Source organism: Zea mays, chromosome 7, assembly GCF_902167145.1.
Source record: "Zea mays cultivar B73 chromosome 7, Zm-B73-REFERENCE-NAM-5.0, whole genome shotgun sequence".
NCBI classification, from domain to species: domain Eukaryota; kingdom Viridiplantae; phylum Streptophyta; class Magnoliopsida; order Poales; family Poaceae; genus Zea; species Zea mays.
This window is the reverse complement of record NC_050102.1, coordinates 148,328,253-148,350,227: the sequence shown is the minus strand read 5'-3', so window position 1 is coordinate 148,350,227 and position 21,975 is coordinate 148,328,253. Positions and strand designations below refer to the sequence as shown.

The 21,975-nt window shown below is 54.4% G+C and overlaps 1 protein-coding gene and 1 long non-coding RNA gene across 2 annotated transcripts in view; one reads left to right on the top strand and one right to left on the bottom strand.

Moving 5' to 3' along the window:
• Positions 1 to 1,389: 1,389 nt before the first annotated feature.
• LOC103633071 (uncharacterized) lies at positions 1,390 to 1,644 on the top strand. Its single transcript, XR_556307.1, has 2 exons — positions 1,390 to 1,472; positions 1,569 to 1,644. It is a non-coding gene; the product is annotated as an uncharacterized lncRNA (long non-coding RNA).
• Positions 1,645 to 5,115: 3,471 nt separating this feature from the next.
• The window catches only part of LOC100281717 (uncharacterized), a 30,119-nt gene continuing 13,259 nt past the window's right edge, over positions 5,116 to 21,975 (bottom strand). Inside the window, exons 8-9 of the mRNA NM_001154637.1 lie at positions 5,817 to 6,090; positions 5,116 to 5,521 (exon numbers count right to left, since the gene is read on the bottom strand). Of these exons, the coding sequence (NP_001148109.1) occupies positions 5,276 to 5,521; positions 5,817 to 6,090 (520 nt within the window). The 3' untranslated portion in view covers positions 5,116 to 5,275. The remainder of the gene's footprint in view (positions 5,522 to 5,816; positions 6,091 to 21,975) is intronic.

The following is a 21,975-nucleotide window of genomic DNA, read 5'->3' as shown; positions in this document are numbered from 1 at the left end:
TATGCAAACTACAAGGTAGTGCTTTTCAAGTGTGAATGGTATGATGTTCATCATAAAGCTGGGTTGCGACGAGATGAGTTCGGATACAGTCATGTGAATTTTTCTCGGAAAATACACACTGGTGATAAACTAGATGATGATCCTTTTGTATTTTCATCACAAATTCAGCAAGTCTTTTATGTCCAAAACCCAAAAGCTGAACCATGGAACACTGTGGTGAGAGTTAGCCCAAGAGATAATTTTGACATGGGTGTATAACTCGATGAAGAAAGTTAGACAAGGCTTAGGTTTTCTGGTCATCTAATGCTATAAAAGAATATTGTGGGTTTTTTACTTGCACTGTGAATCAGAATGAACTAATATGTGTTACTTTAGATAGGAGGTGCCAACTTGTTGGGTTAATGTTGTTTAGTGTACAAATTTTTCTATTTGATTAAATACTACGTACAATCCATGAGACTTGTAACATGGCTTATTTAATTATTCTTAGCTTTGATGTTTTCTGGTTATGAGTGTGCCCAAATCAGGCGCTTTTTCTATTTATTATTATCGAGTGAGTGACCATACTTTTTCCCATTTCAAGTGGGCATGACCATATTTTTTTTCTAATTTTTATTATTATTATTATTATTATTATTATTATTATTATGCCTTTATTAGACCTATACAACATACACTAGCTAAACACAATTAATGTTAACATTATATTGTTTTAGCCTCCTATAATATATGTCACGTTAGCTCTAGTGGAAGATATACCACACAACAACTATGGTGACTAATATACCTCGGTCGTAGGTTACATGTTTTAAATTTTACACCAAAAACATCTCTACATGGTTAAGGATAAATTGCTAATACACATTAAAACGTGTCTTCAAGTAGTAACGGTTAAAAGCGTATCTAATTTCATATCAACTAGAGATATTTCGTTATCACATAAAAAACATCTCTATGTGGCTAATAACGGTTATTCGATGCGCTTTATGACGTATCTTCATGTTAGTCACGTATTGAAAGCATGTCTAACTATGCCATTTTTATACGTTTTAATTGCATATCAAAAAGCGTCTTAAGGTTCCTATAGACGATTTTAATACGTGTTTTGCAACGTGTCTATAGGTTACTGACGATTGAAAGCGTGTCTAATTTCGTGTCATTCTAATACGATTTTAATAGCGTGTTAAAAATTGTGTTTAGGTATCTCTTCACGTTGAAAGCGTGTCAAATACCGTAACATTTTGATGCGTTCTTAAAATTGTTTCAAATAACGTCTTTATGTACCGCCGTAGAGACGCTTTTGTGTGCGCTACAACTAAAACGTACATACAAGGGGGGTTTTCTAGTAGTGGAGGTACAGTTAAATTTATTCTCTTACAAATTTGTTCTAGATCTTCACCTTTGCAGAGGCTTATGATTTTGAAGATCTGGAATCTATGGTTGAAGAAATAGGCAGAGCATTCAAGACAAAGGTGCCAACATATTGGTGTTTTTATTTTGTTTCTTACCATAATCACATCACCTGGATGACTATTTTGGTTAAACATGTTTTTTCCACGGCATTGCAGATAATGTTTATATATGTTGACACTGCTGAAGAAAACCTTGCAAAACCATTCCTCACTCTTTATGGCCTTGAATCAGAAAAAAGCCTACTGTAAGTCTCATGTTGGACTCCTAATTAGTATGCATATTGTTTTTTTCATGAAAGCACGAGGGCATTTGTGTTCTACCGCTAACGTCTTGTGACTTATGAGTGGGTATGGGTGGAGTCCGATTGGCTACTGACTTGGATAATTGATTCCTTAAAGGTAGTGGGTGATAATAATAGCAGTTATTACTCTAGGACGTGAGCTAACAATCGTCAAATTTTTCTATGTTGTTTAAGTCCAAGATTTCTGTTAGACATAAGGATTCATGTAAAATACAATTGCAGTCCGGTACAGTTTTTAGCCTTGTGCCCTTTGCAAAAAGGACTACAAGAATCATGCCTTTTTTCAGTGTAAGCTGTTGTTGACTTGCTGAGTAGTTTATCCTCAGGGAGTTCAGACCAATGTTAATGTGGTAATAGAGTTTCGGCGCGTCAGCTCTAAACAGAAAACTGATAGTACATTGACGTTTATGATTAGTTTTGTGCCACATTCTATCCAAAAGATCCAGTTAGGAGATTAGCTCGTGGAATAGTTTAACTCCTTGCCCCTTCATCTGTTTTCAAGATCAAACACGTTTTTTCCACTTGGGAAGTTGTTTAAATTTTCTGCCAGTAGCAGATCTGTTTAGACCTAGATAGCTAATTGTTAGCTGGCTACTACTAGATCCTCAGGGAGTTGAGAGAGCTTCTGACAACAACAAGTTCAGAGTTGTAGGGGATGCTAATTCTTTGTATTCGTGATGTAAGTTCATTTTGCCAGCTACAAGAAAATACCAGTTGTAGTGTAGTCATGAAGCATGAGACTTCCAGATATAAGCTAAAGCTATCCACGTCAGATACATAGATTTTCAAGATCAAACACGTTTTTTCCACTTGGGAAGTTCTTTAAATTTTCTGCCAGTACCAAGGATTTGTTTAGACCCAGATAGCTAATTGTCATCTGTTTATGAGGTTGCAGCAGAATAAAAGATTGGATTTTGTTTAGCCTGGCATTCTTATGTTTGGCTCATACAGTTATATAAGAGGTGCTTTATGACTAGATCAGTTAATATTCAGAATAGTGTGCTCTGTGCTGAGCTTGTGTGCTGATATATATATATATATATATATATATATATATATATATATTGAATGCATTATGTGCTGATATTTGAAAATATAATATTAGTGATTGTTGGTATTATTTGGAAACTTTAACTAATACATGTTGTCTTTAAAAAAATTACATTATTTTTGTTTTGTTCCCCACAGTTTCAGGTCAACGAACCTATAGTCACTGTTGCTTTCTTTTGTGGTAATCTTTGTATTTAAACTGTAGGTGAGTTTTTGACAACTGAAAAAGCGCGAAGATGGCACAAGGTGTATGATGAACTTGCCTCTGGTGGCAAGCTCTATCACGCATAAGAGAGCACCTCCCTTCTGGTAAAGCATGCTTAAGAGTCAACATTGATGCAACCAGAGTGGGAAATGTGGCTCGCTTTATCAACCATTCATGTGATGGAGGCAACCTGCATCCAGTGCTGGTGAGGAGCTCTGGTTTGTTGCTCCCAAGGCTCTGCTTCTTTGCTTTGCTGCCAGGGATATCTTGGAGGGAGAAGAGCTCACCTTCAATTACGGTGATGCTAGGGTTAGGCCCAAGGGTTTGCCATGCTTTTGTGGAAGCTCGGGTTGTTCTGGTGTGCTTCCTTCAGAAGAAACTTAAGAACTGATGCCATCACCTGGGATGTCTTACATATGAGTTTGATTCTATTTCTGACTTCGCAATAACATTGGCTTCATGAGGAATTGCTTGGCCCACTCTTTTAGCCATACTGTAATGTGTGCAACAAAAAAACAAGCTGTCAGTTTTTTGTGAAGAACTGGTCATGTTTGTAATGTGATCTGTTTTGGCTGGACATGTGTTTCCTGCTTATAGTGGATTGGCAGATTCTTTGACTGTCAATTTTCTAGCATATGAGGCTCAACACGACAGCCAACCTAGCATGGCAACACAACTTATGATAATTGTTTCTTTTCCAGGATCTCTCAGTTTTTGTTTGTTTTGGGCTTATACTCTTGTCAATTTGGTTGCTGCCGCACTGTGTGTGGCCGCTGACCGCATGCGCTAGGCTTAACTATGTAATAGAAACCGTGGCAACGCACGGGCACCTACCTAGTATACTATAAAAGAGTGAAGGAATTGTAAAATACCTTTCACCATAGAATTCTATCCACTTTATGTCTCATCCCTTAGATGGGCTTTAAAAATAAATCTAAGGGCTAGTTTGAGAACCCAATTTTCTAAGGGTTTGTTATTTTCCATGAAAAAATAAAGTAATTTCCTTAGGCTAGTTTGGGAACATCGTTTTCCCAAGGTATTCTAATTTTTTCAAAGGAAAAATAAACTAATTTCCCTTGGAAAAATTGGAATCTCTTGAGAAAACGGTGTTCCCAAACTAGCCCTTAGAAAAATGAAAATCTCTTTAAAAATTGGGGTTCCCAAACTAGCCCTAACACAAAAAAAAGACCTGGAACAAAAAATCTAACCACTTTTTATCTATACAGGATGACAACATGATAATTCTAGAACAATAGATTTCCGATGGTTTTGTATTGTGCTGGCATTTTGTACTTTTAGAACAAAAGAAGTCTCCACAATTGTGTGTTGTTCATGATTTTTTTATTGGAAAAATAGTTGATGTCTTTTCTGACTATCATAAAGAGGCTGAAGATCATTTATCCAATGAAGATAATTTATTCAAAGCAGTATGTAGCAGGGACTAAACAACTTTAATTGCCACCATAAAAATCCACTTAATTGATGGAGATCTGACAAACCTATGAAAATTTACTATAAACGTTTCGTTTTTTTTTCACCAGCTTGACAATTTGAATGTATCTAACATTTTTGCAATGACCATCAGGTGTTCGGATGATGACGAAGCCATTGATCTGTCTGCTCAACACAACCACCTCCGAGCCGTCCTCACTCAAGTCCTATTCCTCTCACCTTTCCTGACAAGCATGCAGGCTCGAACCATGGCACATATTGTGAGGCCGTCCAGCCTCCTCAGCAAGCCGACTCACACGGTGCACTACTACTGGCGCAAGGTCGATGACGCGCTGATGCGGCCTATGTTTGGCGGTCACGTGTTCGTGCCCTTCTCTCCTGGATCACCCACCGAGCAGAGCGTCCACGTCGGACGGTGAACGCAGCTGACAAGGGAACAAAGCGTCTGACGCCAAGAAACGACCAAGACATGGTTTTGCTGAATGGGGATTTGGCTGCTAATGGTCAGATGATGGCGTTTTTGTTTGTTGATAGCTTCTGATGGTGGGTTTGCAATGGTGAGGTGTCAGTTGGTTTGGATCAGCAGGAATGCAGGATGAAGAAAACACACACACATATTCGACCATTTATATTGTAAAAGGAGCATCAGCAATGAGACAATGGAAGTAGAAATGAAGTAGCAAAAGGAGCATCAGCAATGCAACATCACCATCACAATCATTTGCGCACGTCCTGTAATTTTGCAAATTCAACATATGAGATGTTACTGGTACAGTAACATTCCGGTAAGCCAATATCTACAGATTTCAAAACGTACGGGAAAACGAAGCATGCCTCGCTTCCTCAGATGTAAACTACACTTCTTGACTAGTCTTGGCTGCTTGTGTCTGAAAAGATGGCAACCATATCTCAACACGACTCCCTCCGGTGCCTATAACCGCATCAGTCCTTCGAGGTGATATCACACGCAGGACGCATCCATATTCCTCAAGTAGCTCACGTGCGACCGTTAATCCCGCGATGAAGTTCCACGTCATGTTATCTTCGAGCATACCATCTGCAAGGTCTGATCCAAATGGGGCCAGGGAGCGCATCTGAGTCTGCAAGGGACAAATAAAGGAGATTTGGAAAATTTAATCAGTTGTTAGCAATGAACAGACACTGTGAATACATGAGGGTCATTAAATAGCTTGAAACTAAGACATCCAAATTTCCACTTCCACTTGTTCTTCACAAGAATTTACTAAATAGCCCCAGTAAACAGGATTTTCTATTTCCACTTTCATCCCTGATCAATATGTCAATCAAGAATGTGCATTTATTCTTCACAAGTTTTAGGTTTACTATGGAAAGAACGAGTGTACTGTATTACCACTAAAATGTGTATTCTCTTACCATGTATTGCATATCAGGCCCATCATCATCGATGACCACGAGAGCGCCTCCTGCAGGTGCTTCGACTGCACATATTTGAACTACTCCACCATGCTGTGTACGTAGGAGCGCTCCCTCAATCAGATTACTCAAGGCTTTTCTTAAAGCAGATTCCTCAACAGCAACATGAAGTGGATGTGAAATTTCTGTTAAATCTAATGTGCGCTGCTGCTTATAAGCAAGTGGTAATGCTCCTGCAACTAAATCCTTCAGCACATCACAGAGATCACATGGTCTGCCTACAACAACAAAAACAAAGGCTTTTAGTCTCGAGCAAATTGGGGTAGGCATCTCAGTTTATACAAAAATAACAATTAACTGACAAACTATACAAAAGTGAACCCAGGATTAGCATCTCAGTTGATACGTCAACGAAAAGAATTTAGATGCAAACAGAGAAGAAATGTAACAAGATAAGCTTCGCCTTGGCCCAAATAAAAGCGTTCATAAAGCAGCCATGCAGAGCTGAAAATGTAATACCACGAAAAATGGCCATGATCCATGCAGGGAGAAGACTTTTTTTTTCTCGAATACGCAGGAGAGCTACGTATCATTATATTAAGTAGAATAAAGATGGGGTGAGGTGTTAAAGAACCTCATACAACTCTACACACCACCCAACAAAAGAAAATGAGCAGGAGCACCAGTACACTAAGCATACTAGAGACCAAATCCTCAATTAGTATGCCGAAGTAAAAGGATATCAGATAATCCGCGAGCCCCAGCCCTACACCAAAGATGAGACTCATCCATGACCCAATTTATGACCTTGCTAGCCCTAGGCTGCTCTCCGTTGAAGACACATTGATTGCGATGAATCCAAATGGCCCAAGCTCCTAATATGATAAGGGAGTTCAGCCCCTTGCGCAGCTTCTTATTGGAGGGGCTAATAAGGGTCATGCTTACTTCCTCCCACCAAACATCAAAGGAAGTAGAATTGAGACTGGGAGAGAGGTGCTGCAAACCGACCGTTTTCAGGATATTAAACCAGACTTCCCTTGAGAATACACAGGAAACTAGCAGATGATTCATAGTTTCTTCCTCCTGGTCACATAACAAACATCTTTGAGGGTGAGGCAGGCCTTTCCTTGCCAGCCGGTCAGCGGTCCAGCATCGGCCGTGCGCCACAAGCCACATGAAGAATTTACATTTTCCAGGAGCCCAACTCTTCCAAATCCTCCTCCATGACCTAAAGGTTGTTGAGCCAATAAAGAAACCATCATAAGCCGACTTCCTGAGCTAGAGAGCAACCATATATGCTTATCCTCCTGTTCCGGGTGCAAAATCCAGCTGGCAGCGAGGTCCCAGACTTTAAAAAAATCAGACAACACATTAACAGTAATAGCCCCTCTAATGTCCTGTACCCAGCTTCCAGTAGTGAGGGCATCCTGAACAGTCCTTTTCTTAGCCCTTGAAGATACCAACCTGACAAGATGAGGTGCCAACTGTTGTAGGCTTTGGCCATTTAACCATATATCTGTCCAAAATAGAGTATTCCTGCCATTGCCCACTTCAGAAGAAACTGCCGCAGAAAAGAAGGCCAGAACTGAAGGGTGCACATGAAAATTGAAGGTTGTCCAGAGAGAAGACTAACTCTTAGGCCCCATTTGGTTTCCGATGTTTCCGAAATACCGGTATTGTTCCTGTTTCCAGGTTTACCGTTTCCAATTTCATTTCCGATAAAAAAATATGAATACGGAAATGGTTTTAGTGTTTACCGACCGTTTCCATCCCTACTCCCAATCATCTTGCTTTTCCATGCTATTTCGCCAAGTCCGTTGGTTCTGAAGCAAGTCTCAACAGTGAACTTGCTTTTTTCTGATCTCTAGTAGAGATGTATAGTTGTTGTGCATGACTTGAATTGTAACACAAGTCATCATTTGGTCACTAATGTGAATGTAACTGTTATCGTCAATCTGGGCGCCAAACACTGGAACGAACCGCCTGGTGGTGCTATCTGCAGAGGCGCGGACGGTTCGCGACACAGGGTCGGACAGTCCGCGACCTGGGCGCAGGAGCGTCTCCTCCTCTGCGTACGTCCGAACGGTCCGCAATGGCGCAGAGGGTCGTCCTCTTCGTAGCAGACCTAGATCTCGCCTCCCAGGAGGGACCCCGCCGGAGAGGAGAGATCCTAGGGTGTGTCTTGGCGTCGGCAGGCCACCCAAGACACCTCTAGTCGACGTAGAGCCGAAGAGAGGTGAAGATTCGAGGTAGAGGGAGGCTAAACTAGAGCTACTCCTAATGCATAAGGTAAAAACGATAAGTAGAGTTGATTGGATCGATTGGGGGTGGGTTAATCGGCCAGAGCCCTTCATCTAAATAAAAGGCAAGGCCTGGACACGTTACAAGTCGGTTATCGAGTTAATCCCGCAAGAAATCCGGAACCCTAACTGATTCTGCGCACGTGCGGACGGTCCGTGTCGCTATGGCGGACAATCCGGACCGCGAACCGTCCGGCCTCAGGGCCAGATCATCTGCCGAGACATTTTTTGTGCTCAACATATGCCCCTTGCCTTTTGGTGGAGGTTGACGAATCAAGAGCATATGCACTGCCAGCACCCTTTGGGACACAATAGATCTCACAAGTCATTTTATTCCCGAACTAAGCCTGATGCAAGTCACCGGCTTTTCAAACCAATAGGGTGATCATTCAATAGAGCTCTTGTCGGGGACCATAATTAGGGGTACCCTCAAGGCTCCTAAATCTCAGCTGGTAACCTCCATCAGCACAAAGCTGCAAAAGCCTGATGGGTGCGACTAAGTCAAGGATCGGTCCATTCGAGGGACGCGATCACGCCTCGCCCGAGCCCAGCCTCGGGCAAGGGCAACCGACCCCGGAGGATCTACGTCTCGCCCGAGGCCCCCTCCAGCAACGGACACACCTTCGGCTCGCCCGAGGCCCAGTCTTCACCAAGAAGCAACCTTGGCCAAATCGTCACGCCAACCGACCAAATCGCAGGGGCATTTAATGCAAAGGTGGCCTGACACCTTTGTCCTGACGCGCGCCTTCCAGTCGACAGAGCCGAAGTGACCGCAGTCACTTCGCCGCTCCACTGACCGGTCTGACAAGAGGACAGCGCCGCCTGCGCCGCACCGACTGCTGAGCCACTCGACAGAGTGAGGCTGACAGCAGCCAGGCCCGGCCTCAGGCGCCATAGGAAACTCCGCTTCGCCCGACCCCAGGGCTCGGACTCGGGCTCAGCCCCGGAAGACGACGAACTCCGCTTCGCCCGACCCCAGGGCTCGGACTCGGGCTCAGCCCCAGAAGACGACGAACTCTGCTTCGCCCGACCCCAGGGCTCGGACTCGGGCTCAGCCCCGGAAGACGACGAACTCCGCTTCGCCCGACCCCAGGGCTCGGACTCGGGCTCAGCCCCGGAAGACGACGAACTCCGCTTCGCCCGACCCCAGGGCTCGGACTCGGCCTCAGCCCCAGAAGACGACGAACTCCGCTTCGCCCGACCCCAGGGCTCGGACTCGGGCTCAGCCCCGGAAGACGACGAACTCCGCTTCGCCCGACCCCAGGGCTCGGACTCGGGCTCAGCCCCAGAAGACAACGAACTCCGCTTCGCCCGACCCCAGGGCTCGGACTCGGGCTCAGCCCCGGAAGACGACGAACTCCGCTTCGCCCGACCCCAGGGCTCGGACTCGGGCTCAGCCCCGGAAGACGACGAACTCCGCTTCGCCCGACCCCAGGGCTCGGACTCAGCCCTGGCCTCAGCCGACGGTCTCCGCCTCGCCCGACCCAGGGGCTCGGACTCGACCTCGACCTCGGAGGAGCCTCCACATCGTCCAACCCAGGGCACGGACCGACCACGTCAACAGGAGGCGCCATCATTACCCTACCCCAAGCTGACTCAGGCTACGGGGAACAAGACCGGCGTCCCATCTGGCTCGCTCCGCCAGACAAGTAATGATGGCGCCCCGCACGCTCTATGACGATGGCGGCTCTCAGCCCCCTTACGGAAGCAAGAGGACGTCAGCAAGGACTCGACAGCCCCGACAGCTGTCCTTCCGCCAGGCTCCAGCGCTCCTCCGACGGCCACGACATCACATGAACCGGGTGCCAAAACCTCTCCGGTTGCCACGATGGCATGTACTTAGGGCGCTAGCTCTCCTCCGCTAGACACGTTAGCACACTGCTACACCCCCCATTGTACACCTGGATCCTCTCCTTGCGCCTATAAAAGGAAGGACCAGGGCCCTCTTACAGAGGGTTGGCCGCGCGGGGAAGGACGGGACGGCGCTCGCGTGAGGCCGCTCGCTCCCTCCCGCGTGGACGCTTTTAACCCCCTACTGCAAGCGCACCCGACCTGGGCGCGGGACAAACACGAAGGCCACGGGATTTCCACCTCTCACGCCCGTCTCCCTCCGGCTGCCTCCCCCCTTCGCGCTCCGTCTCGCGCTGACCCATCTGGGCTGGGGCACGCGGCGACAATTTACTCGTCGGTCCAGGGACCCCCCGGTCTCGAAACGCCGACAGTTGGCGCGCCAGGTAGGGGCCTGCTGCGTGTTGACGAACAGCTTCCCGTCAAGCTCCAGATGGGCAGTCTCCAGCAACCTTTCCAGCCCGGGACGGTGCTCCGTTTCGGGAGTCTTGAGTTCATGTCCCTCGACGGCAGCTACGACATGATACTCCTTCCCCCGCCGTGCGACAGCGACAATGGCGGCCGACAGCCCACCCGCCGGCGGCGGAATCGACGACGTCTTCCCCGCGTGGTGGAAGAACAACATTCGAGGTCACCCCGTCCCCTCCCCCGTCGACGGAGGAGGAGGCAAGGCAACCAAGGCCAAGCAGGAGGCGGCACCTCGTCGGCTGTCGAGCGGGTCGACGGCGCCGGCGCCCCAACGGGGGGCACGTCGGGCATCGACCTCGCGTCTGAGACGAAGACGAGCGCCCTCTCCCCGCAACACGCCAATCCCAAGCAAACGGACGACGCCAGCACGCTCGCGAAGGACGTGCTGGGCGTCACCCTCGTACCTGAGACGACGGTGCAGTCAGTCCCTGACGTGACTTCGTCACCGCCCGTCGACCTTGAGGTACCCACCGATTCCCATCTCACGCCTTTTGGATTCAGCCTTGACCCGCCAAGCGACTTCGCTTTGGTGGGCGCTCTCGTAGAGGCGAGTCCAAACCCTCTGGGGTATCGTATGCGGTCACCCTGGGACCGGCTGACGGACGTCTCGACCTACGGGCCCTCGGGGTCCGAGGAAGATGACTTCGCCCGACTTCTGTTGGGATTTCTCCGGACATGGTTACCCCAGTGCCATGCGGGACTTTATGACCGCGTGTGACTACTGCCTTTCCGACTGTTCCGACGGTAGCCGCAGCCTCGGCGACGAAAACTGCGGCCCAAGTCGTGAATGTTTCCACGTCAATCTAGGGGGTCCCTCCGAAGGCAACCATCTTGGTATCCCGGAGAACGGTGATCTCCCTAGGCCTGTGCCTCGCGTTGACATCCTACGGGAGCTAGCTGTGGTCCCCGTTCCGGCGGGGGGTCATGACCCACAGCTCGAGCAAATCCGCGGGGTGCAGGCCAGGCTCGACGAGGGAGCAGGAACACTTGAGCCGATCCGCCGGGACGTCGGGCAGGAATGGGCGGGCCAACCTCCGGCCGGAGAAGTGCGTCATCTACCCCAGGGTATCCAGCACCGCATCGCCGACGATGTCAGGGTAAGGCCGCCACCCACTTCCAGTGGAGTCGGCCAGAACCTGGCTGCAGCGGCAATGCTTCTCCGCGCGATGCCGGAGCCATCAACCACCGAGGGACGGCGAATTCAGGGAGAGCTCAAGAATCTCCTGGAGGACGCCGCGGTCCGACGGGCCGAAAGCTCCGCCTCCCGAAGGCAGGGGTACCCCTCGGAACATCGCGCCGCGACTTCCCGATTCATGCGGGAAGCCTCGGTCCACACCGGGCGCACGCGCAACACGGCGCCTGCGGCCCCGGGTCGCCTCGGCAACGAGCACCATCACCGCAACCGTCGGGCCCACCTCGACGAGAGGGTACGCCGAGGCTACCACCCCAGGCGTGGGGGACGCTACGACAGCGGGGAGGATCGGAGTCCCTCGCCCGAACCACCCGGTCCGCAGGCTTTCAGCCGCGCCATACAACGGGCGTCGTTCCCGACCCGGTTCCGAACCCCGACTACTATCACAAAGTACTCGGGGGAGACGAGACCGGAATTGTGGCTCGCGGACTACCGGCTGGCCTGCCAACTGGGTGGAACGGACGATGACAACCTCATCATCCGCAACCTCCCCCTGTTCCTCTCCGACACCGCTCGCGCCTGGTTAGAGCACGTGCCTCCGGGGCAGATCTCCAACTGGGACGACCTGGTCCAAGCCTTTGCCGGCAATTTCCAGGGCACGTACGTGCGCCCTGGAAACTCCTGGACCTGCGAAGCTGCCGACAGCAGCCGGGAGAGTCTCTCCGGGACTACATCCGGCGATTCTCGAAGCAGCGCACCGAGCTGCCCAACATCACCGATTCAGATGTCATCGGCGCGTTCCTCGCCGGCACCACCTGTCGCGACCTGGTGAGCAAGCTGGGTCGCAAGACCCCCACCAGGGCGAGCGAGCTGATGGACATCGCCACCAAATTCGCCTCTGGCCAGGAGGCGGTTGAGGCCATCTTCCGGAAGGACAAGCAGCCCTAGGGCCGCCCACCGGAAGATGCCCCCGAGGCGTCAACTCACCGCGGCGCCAAGAAGAAAGGCAAGAAGAAGTCGCAAGCGAAACGCGACGCCGCCGACACGGACCTTGTCACCGCCGCCGAGTACAAGAACCCTCGGAAACCCCCCGGAGGTGCCAACCTTTTCGACAAGATGCTCAAGGAGCCATGCCCCTATCATCAGGGGCCCGTCAAGCACACCCTTGAGGAGTGCGCCATGCTTCGGCGCCACTTTCACAAGGCCGGGCCGCCCGCGGAGGGTGGCAGGGCTCGCGACGACGATAAGAAGGAAGATCATCAGGCAGGAGAGTTCCCCGAGGTCCGCGACTGCTTCATGATCTACGGTGGGCAAGCGGCGAACGCCTCGGCTCGGCACCGCAAGCAAGAGCGTCGGGAGGTCTGTTCGGTAAAGGTGGCGGCGCCAGTCTACCTAGACTGGTCCGACAAGCCCATCACCTTCGACCAAGCCGACCACCCCGACCACGTGCCAAGCCCGGGGAAATACCCGCTCGTTGTCGACCCCGTCATCGGCGACGTCAGGCTCACCAAGGTCCTCATGGACGGAGGCAGCAGCCTCAACATCATCTACGCCGAGACCCTCGGGCTCCTGCGTGTTGATCTATCATCGGTCCGGGCAGGCGCTGCGCCTTTCCACGGGATCATCCCCGGGAAGCGCGTCCAGCCCCTCGGACAACTCGATCTCCCTGTCTGCTTTGGGACGCCCTCCAACTTCCGAAGGGAGACCCTCACGTTCGAGGTGGTCGGGTTCCGAGGAACCTGCCACGCAGTACTGGGGAGGCCATGCTACGTGAAGTTCATGGCCGTCCCCAACTACACCTACCTCAAGCTCAAGATGTCGGGCCCCAACAGGGTCATCACCGTCGGCCCCACGTACCGACACGCGTTCGAATGCGACGTGGAGTGCGTGGAGTACGCCGAGGCCCTCGCCGAATCCGAGGCCCTCATCGCCGATCTGGAAAGCCTCTCTAAGGAGGCGTCAGACGTGAAGCGCCACGCCGGCAACTTCGAGCCAGCGGAGACGGTTAAGTTCGTCCCCCTCGACCCCAGCAGCGACGCCTTCAAGCAGATCCGGATCGGCTCCGAGCTCGATCCCAAATAGGAGGTGCTCGTCGACTTTCTCCGCGCGAACGCCGACGTTTTCGCGTGGAGTCCCTCGGACATGCCCGGCATACCGAGGGATGTCGCCGAGCACTCGCTGGATATCCGAGCTGGAGCCCGACCCGTGAAGCAGCCTCTGCGCCGATTCGACGAAGAAAAGCGCAGAGCCATAGGCGAGGAGATCCACAAGCTAATGGCGGCAGGGTTCATCAAAGAGGTATTCCATCCCGAATGGCTTGCCAACCCTGTGCTTGTGAGAAAGAAAGGAGGGAAATGGCGGATGTGTGTAGACTACACTGGTCTAAACAAAGCATGTCCGAAGGTTCCCTACCCTCTGCCTCGCATCGACCAAATTGTGGACTCCACTGCTGGTTGCGAAACCCTGTCTTTCCTCGATGCCTACTCAGGGTATCACCAAATCAGGATGAAAGAGTCCGACCAGCTCGCGACTTCTTTCATCACACCCTTTGGCATGTACTGCTATGTCACCATGCCGTTCGGCTTGAGGAATGCGGGTGCGACGTACCAACGGTGCATGAACCATGTGTTCGGCGAACACATTGGCCGGACGGTCGAGGCCTACGTCGATGACATCGTAGTCAAGACGAGGAAAGCCTCCGACCTCCTTTCCGATCTTGAAGTGACATTCCGATGTCTCAAGGCGAAAGGCGTGAAGCTTAATCCCGAGAAGTGTGTCTTCGGGGTTCCCCGAGGCATGCTCTTGGGGTTCATCGTCTCCGAGCGGGGCATCGAGGCCAACCCGGAGAAGATCGCGACCATCACCAGCATGGGGCCCATCAAGGACTTGAAAGGCGCACAGAGAGTCACGGGATGCCTTGCGGCTCTGAGCCGCTTCATCTCGCGCCTCGGCGAAAGAGGCCTGCCTCTGTACCGCCTCTTAAGGAAGGCCGAGTGCTTCACTTGGACCCCTGAGGCCGAGGAAGCCCTCGGGAACCTGAAGGCGCTCCTTACAAACGCGCCCATCTTGGTGCCCCCCGCTGCCGGAGAAGCCCTCTTGATCTACGTCGCCGCAACCACTCAGGTGGTTAGCGCCGCAATTGTGGTTGAGAGACGAGAAGAGGGGTATGCATTGCCCGTCCAGAGGCCAGTCTACTTCATCAGCGAGGTACTGTCCGAGACCAAGATCCGCTACCCACAAATTCAGAAGCTGTTGTACGCGGTGATCCTGACGCGGCGGAAGTTGCGGCACTACTTCGAGTCTCATCCGGTAACTGTGGTGTCATCCTTCCCCCTGGGGGAGATCATCCAGTGCCGAGAGGCCTCGGGTAGAATTGCAAAGTGGGCGGTGGAAATCATGGGCGAAACGATCTCGTTCGCCCCTCGGAAGGCCATCAAGTCCCAGGTCTTGGCGGACTTCGTGGCTGAATGGGTCGACACCCAGCTCCCAACAGTTCCGATCCAACCGGAACTCTAGACCATGTTCTTCGACGGGTCGCTGATGAAGACAGGAGCAGGCGCAGGCCTGCTCTTCATCTCGCCCCTTGGGAAGCACCTACGCTACGTGCTACGCCTCCACTTCCCGGCGTCCAACAATGTGGCTGAGTACGAGGCTCTGGTCAACGGGTTGCGCATCGCCATCGAGCTAGGGGTCCGACGCCTCGACGCTCGCGGTGACTCGCAACTCGTCATCGACCAAGTCATGAAGAACTCCCACTGCCGCGACCCGAAGATGGAAGCCTACTGCGATGAGGTTCGGCGCCTGGAAGACAAGTTCTACGGGCTCGAGCTCAACCACATCGCCCGACGCTACAACGAGACTGCGGACGAGCTGGCTAAAATAGCCTCGGGGCGAACAACGGTTCCCCCGGACATCTTCTCCCGAGACCTGCATCAACCCTCCGTCAAGACCGACGACACGCCCGAGCCCGAGAAGGCCTCGGCCAAACCTGAGGCACCCTCGGTTCAGTCTAAGGTACCCTCGGCTCGGCCCGAGGCACCCTCGGCCCAACCTGAGGCACCCTCGGCTCAGTCCGAGGTACCCTCGGCTCGGCCCGAGGCGCCCTCGGCTCGGCCCGAGGCGCCCTCGGCCCAGCCCGAGGCACCCTCGGTTCGGCCCGAGGTACCCTCGGCCCCCGAGGGTGAGGCACTACGCATCGAGGAGGAGCGAAGCGGGGTCACGCCTAATCGAAACTGGCAGACCCCGTACCTGCAATATCTCCACCGAGGAGAGCTATCCCTCGACCGAGCCGAAGCTCGGCGGTTGGCGCGGCACGCCAAGTCGTTTGTCTTGCTGGGGGACGGGAAGGAACTCTACCACCGCAGCCCCTCAGGCGTCCTCCAGCGATGCATTTCCATCGCCGAAGGCCAGGAGCTCCTACAAGAGATACACTCGGGGGCTTGCGGCCATCACGTAGCACCTCGAGCCCTTGTTGGAAACGCCTTCCGACAAGGTTTCTACTGGCCGACGGCGGTGGCCGACGCCACTAGAATTGTCCGCACCTGCGAAGGGTGTCAGTTCTACGCAAGGCAGACCCACCTGCCCGCTCAGGCCCTGCAGACGATACCCATCACCTGGCCTTTTGCTGTGTGGGGTCTGGACCTCGTCGGCCCCTTGCAGAAGGCACCCGGGGGCTACACGCACCTGTTGGTCGCCATCGACAAATTCTCCAAGTGGATCGAAGTCCGACCCCTAAACAGCATCAGGTCCGAACAAGCGGTGGCGTTCTTCACCAACATCATCCATCGCTTTGGGGTCCCGAACTCCATCATCACCGACAACGGCACCCAGTTCACCGGCAGAAAGTTCCTGGACTTCTGCGAGGATCACCACATCCGGGTGGACTGGGCCGCCGTGGCTCACCCCATGACGAATGGGCAAGTAGAGCGTGCCAACGACATGATTCTACAAGGACTCAAGCCTCGGATCTACAACGACCTCAACAAGTTCGGCAAGCGATGGATGAAGGAACTTGCCTCGGTGGTCTGGAGTCTGAGGACAACGCCGAGCCGAGCCACGGGCTTCACGCCGTTCTTTCTAGTCTATGGGGTCGAGGCCATCTTGCCCACAGACTTAGAATACGGTTCCCCGAGGACGAGGGCCTACGCCGACCAAAGCAATCAAGCTAGTCGAGAAGACTCATTGGACCAGCTGGACGGAACATGGCCCTACTACACTCGGCGCGGTACCAGCAGTCCCTGCGACGCTACCATGCCCGAGGGGTTCGGTCCCGAGACCTCCAGGTGGGCGACCTGGTGCTTCGGCTGCGACAAGACGCCCGAGGGCGGCACAAGCTCACGCCTCCCTGGGAAGGGTCGTTCGTCATCGCCAAAGTTCTGAAGCCCGGAACGTACAAGCTGGCCAACAGTCAAGGCGAGGTCTACAGCAACGCTTGGAACATCCAACAGCTACGTCGCTTCTACCCTTAAGATGCTTTCAAGTTGTTCGTATACCTCGTTCCCACGCAAAGTTTAGTCATCAAGGAAGGGTCAGCCTTGCCTCGGCAAAGCCCGACCCTCCCTCGGGGGCTAAAAGGGGGGAACCCCCTCTGCGTCGAAATTTTCCTCGAAAAAAGATCCTTTCTGCCAGAATGTCTTTCGTGCTTTTCGACTACTTCGAAAGTGGATCCTGAAAACGACGGAGTACACGTAAGCAGCCAAGGCTGACCGAGCCGAGGGACTCCTACGCCTCCGGGATACGGATACCTCACTCATCACCTTCTGCGATAAGTAACTCGCGTTCGGATAAGTGATTCCGCGGACCGAACAAGTCTTCGCGCTCGAAAGCTCCTCTGCCGAAGCGATTCTTCGGGCCTTCTCGACTGCGTCGGTGACAGAACCCTATGGACGGGCAAGAGTGCGCGTAAGCGGCAAGGCCGACCGAGCCGAGGGATTCCTACGCCTCCGGGATACGGATACCTCACTCATCGCCTTCCGTGAAAAGCAACTCTCGCTCGCACAGACAATTCTGTTACCGACGAAAAAGTCCAGATACTCGAAACAAGAGGAAAAGAAGTGCAGCTTTACAACACGACGATGGTGTGTTTGGGCCTCGGCGGCCGCAGAAAACACACGCTACAAGATAATCCGATCCTGCAGGCTCGGATCTTGACAGTTCAAGGGAGCAGCAGCACCCTCGGTGTCAACTACACCTTCCGCGAGGTCCGACCCAGCCTCGGACGGCGACGCGGTCAGGGGATCTCCACTCTGAAGGACGACATCATCACCACGTCCAGGCCATCGCCAGGGTCTTCTCTAGGAATCCGGCTCGAGCAGACGGCTCGGCCGGTCACCCCGAGGCCTCGGCCAGCTGTCCCCCGAAGACATCAGCCCGGCCCGAGGCCTCGGCAACTCAATTCCGGCGTCGGTCCCGCCAGTGGACGACCCGACCAGGCTCTGGCCGACCAAGTCTTCTTTTCGAGCCAACTCTGCCTCTGTCCGTGCTGACACCGCTACCCCTGGCTTCGGCTCATCGAAGAGCGGCTGAGGGGTTCCTTTAACTAAGCAAGAGAAGCCTCGGACAGCAAGGCCGACCGAGCCGAGGGACTCCTACGCCTCCGGGATACGGATACCTCACTCGTCACCTTTGCACGGGGCGACTCACGCTTGGTGAAGCGGTTCAGATAACCAACAGGCGAGTCTTGGTGCTCGAAAATGAGGAAAAAACACGGCTCCGCGCCAAAAATACATACATGTTCAGGCCCCGACAGCCCCAATGAACAAAAGACCGGCATTCAAAGTGCCATTACAAACGGAACTCCGGTTCCGTCCCCGCGGGTATGAACAACCTCCACACCGGGGAGCCTGCGGGGCGACAAGTTTCGGGCGACTCGCCAGCGACCTCTGCAGCAGCAGCTATGGTCCTAGGACGGATGCGGCCACCGGAAGGCTCTCGTTCGCGTCCCCGCTCAAGGGACGCGAACCAGACATCAAAGCCAAAGAGCCGGAGGCCGGCCCGTAGGCGGCACTGACGGCCTCGACGGTGGGGAAGCTTCCCCCGGCTGCCACCACGTCAGCACCGACAACGGCGTCCGCCTCTCCACCAACGTCGCACCGGCGAACGCGGGCCGCTCCAAAGCGCACCGGCAGGTCCTCGCTCCCGTCCTCGCCACGAAAACGAGGAAGAGGGCGGAATGTTGCATCCTAGCTGGGCAGCAACAGTTCGCCTTCTCCGGCATGGCTGGAGGACGCCTCCTCCGCAGAGCTGGGGGATGGTTTCCGCCACCAGAAGCTGGAAGAGGAGGTGGCCAGCCGACCCGTGCGGGAGGTAGAGCCCCGGCTCGCCTCGCTCTCCGCCCCAGCAAGGATGGTAAGCACCCTTGAAGCTGAGGGAGGGGCGGGGGCCGCAGCCCGGCTTGCTTCTCCCCATCCAGGGGCTGGTGGTCACCGTCTTGGGTGACCACCGGCGAGGGGGTGCAGCAGGGCTGCATGATGAAAATCCTTGAAGCCGAACGATGGCTGAAAGGTACCAACTTCCACGAAGTTGCGTTCCTCCAACGACAAGGCGGAAGGATTGCGGGTGTCCCCATCTGGGGGCTCGGAAGGTGGAAAGACAAGGTGCATAAGGGAGCGCGAAGACATGGTCGTCTTTCAAGGGGATCACCCCCCTTTTAAAGGCGACTCTCCCTACTTGCGTCCCCAGCCGTCGTGGGCTGAGTCTTCTCCAACACGCTCCAAGGTCCTCCCCCTACGGCACGGGGGCTGGGCCCCACGCGTCATGCAGACTGGCCCAGGGCAGAAGAAGCCAAACCGCCGCGCGCGGTGCATGTAACTGCCCAGCGGTTACGAGCATTCCTCCACTTTCGCTCAGACCAGCGGGTGAAAGGGCAGGCAGCCATGCAGGCGGCATGCAACCGCGCCAAGTGGGCGCACCCCTCCGACTTCCAACGCACCCAGCGTGGAGGCCCAGGCCCACGCGTCATGCAACCGGCGCGCCGGTCGCTACGTGCGAGCAACTGCACCGCCGCTCGCACCACTACCACGTCTCCTCGACTGCGGAACCAGTACCGCGACTCGAGGCAACCCTGCGTACGACCCAGCAGTGCCAGCCTGGCGCGACGGTCAATACGGCCAAAAATGGGCCGGCAGTAATGGCGGTGGCAGGCGGGCAGGAGCAGCGGTCACGTCGTCAGCCAAGCTTACGTCCCATCCAGGGGCAGCGAGAGAACCCTCTCTCACGGCGTGAAGACGGCGCGCCCGTGTTCCGTTCCTCGAACGGCTCGCGCACGCGCAACGGCCGCCCCGCGAACCACTCGCCCTGTCGCATTAACTCCGCGGCGGGACAGGCGACGCCTCTGGCAGGGGAAGCAAGCGACGCTTCGCCTTCGCCATAATGACCGCGTCAAAAAAGGTACGCCACGTCATTCGATTTCGTATCCTTTTCCTTTTCCTCTTTCTCTCTCTTACAACAGGGACCGGGAAAGGGGGATACCCCGAAAGGATCCTTCCCCGTGAAGGAAACAGGCCCCGAGCCTCCCTACTGATCAGAGGTTCAAAGGCTGGCCCCTCGGAGGGGTTCAACAGCCGCCTCAGAGCGCTTGGGTTCCACGCCCACTACTGGTCAGAGGTTCGAAGGCCGGCCCCTCGGAAGGGTTCAACGGCCGCCTCAGGCCACTCGGGCTCCGCGCCCACTACTGATCAGGGGTTCGTAGGCTGGCCCTCGAAGGGTTCACAGCCGCCTCAGACACAGAGCGAGGGATGGCCCTGGGTACGTTCGATACATAACCAAGGCTCGGGCTACGCTCCCGAGGTACCCTAAGACATTTCCGAGACCAGCGGGAACGATCTTGTAACGGAATCCCATCAGAGGGAGGCATCGAGCCCTCGGACCCCGTCGAAAGGGGACCGGGTCTGGCAGATCACCCGCAGGTACTTTTGAGCGCGCCTCCGGGCCTCTAGCCGACCCCTAACAAATGGGGCACGGGCGTCCACTCGGATTACCCGCCAGCAGCTCACCGGAGACACCATGTTCGGCACCCTCCGAGGGCAACATGGCGCTTTCCCCCCTCCTCCTTGCGGAAAGGCGACGCAGGGGCGTATGTACAAAAGTCGAGTCTGTCCTTGACCGTCCTCTCGCCCTGTGTAGAGGCTCGGGGGCTGCTCTCGCAAACCCGGCTCCGGCCAAACCGTTGACAGCGTCAACATACCAGCCCGAGAACTTGGGACCCGACCGTGCACCCGGGCTACGGCCAGCTCGCATGAGGGAACAACCAGACCAGCTGAAGCATTGCGCGAGGCATTAAGACCTCGGAGGAGTCAAACCACTCCTCTGAGGCCTCGGGGGCTACACCCGGCGGGTGCGCTCGCGCGCACCCACCAGAACAAAACGCAACCGAGAAAGGCTGGTCCCCTTGCAAAAAAGTGCGACAAAAGCCTCCAAGCGAGTATTAACACTCCCTTCGAGGCTCGGGGGCTACTGTCGGGGACCATAATTAGGGGGTACCCTCAAGGCTCCTAAATCTCAGCTGGTAACCCCCATCAGCACAAAGCTGCAAAGGCCTGATGGGTGCGCTAAGTCAAGGATCGGTCCATTCGAGGGACGCGATCACGCCTCACCCGAGACCAGCCTCGGGCAAGGGCAGCCGACCCCGGAGGATCTACGTCTCGCCCGAGGCTCCCCTCCAGCAACGGACACACCTTCGGCTCGCCCGAGGCCCAGTCTTCACCAAGAAGCAACCTTGGCCAAATCGCCACGCCAACCGACCAAATCGCAGGGGCATTTAATGCAAAGGTGGCCTGACACCTTTATCCTGACGCGCGCCCTCCAGTCGACAGAGCCGAAGTGACCGCAGTCACTTCGCCGCTCCAATGATCGGTCTGACAAGAGGACAGCGCCGCCTGCGCCACACCGACTGCTGAGCCACTCGACAGAGTGAGGCTGACAGCAGCCAGGCCCGGCCTCAGGCGCCATAGGAAACTCCGCTTCGCCCGACCCCAGGGCTCGGACTCGGGCTCAGCCCCGGAAGACGACGAACTCCGCTTCGCCCGACCCCAGGGCTCGGACTCGGGCTCAGCCCCAGAAGACGACGAACTCTGCTTCGCCCGACCCCAGGGCTCGGACTCGGGCTCAGCCCCGGAAGACGACGAACTCCGCTTCGCCCGACCCCAGGGCTCGGACTCGGGCTCAGCCCCGGAAGACGACGAACTCCGCTTCGCCCGACCCCAGGGCTCGGACTCGGGCTCAGCCCCAGAAGACGACGAACTCCGCTTCGCCCGACCCCAGGGCTCGGACTCGGGCTCAGCCCCAGAAGACGACGAACTCCGCTTCGCCCGACCCCAGGGCTTGGACTCGGGCTCAGCCCCAGAAGACGACGAACTCCGCTTCGCCCGACCCCAGGGCTCGGACTCGGGCTCAGCCCCGGAAGACGACGAAC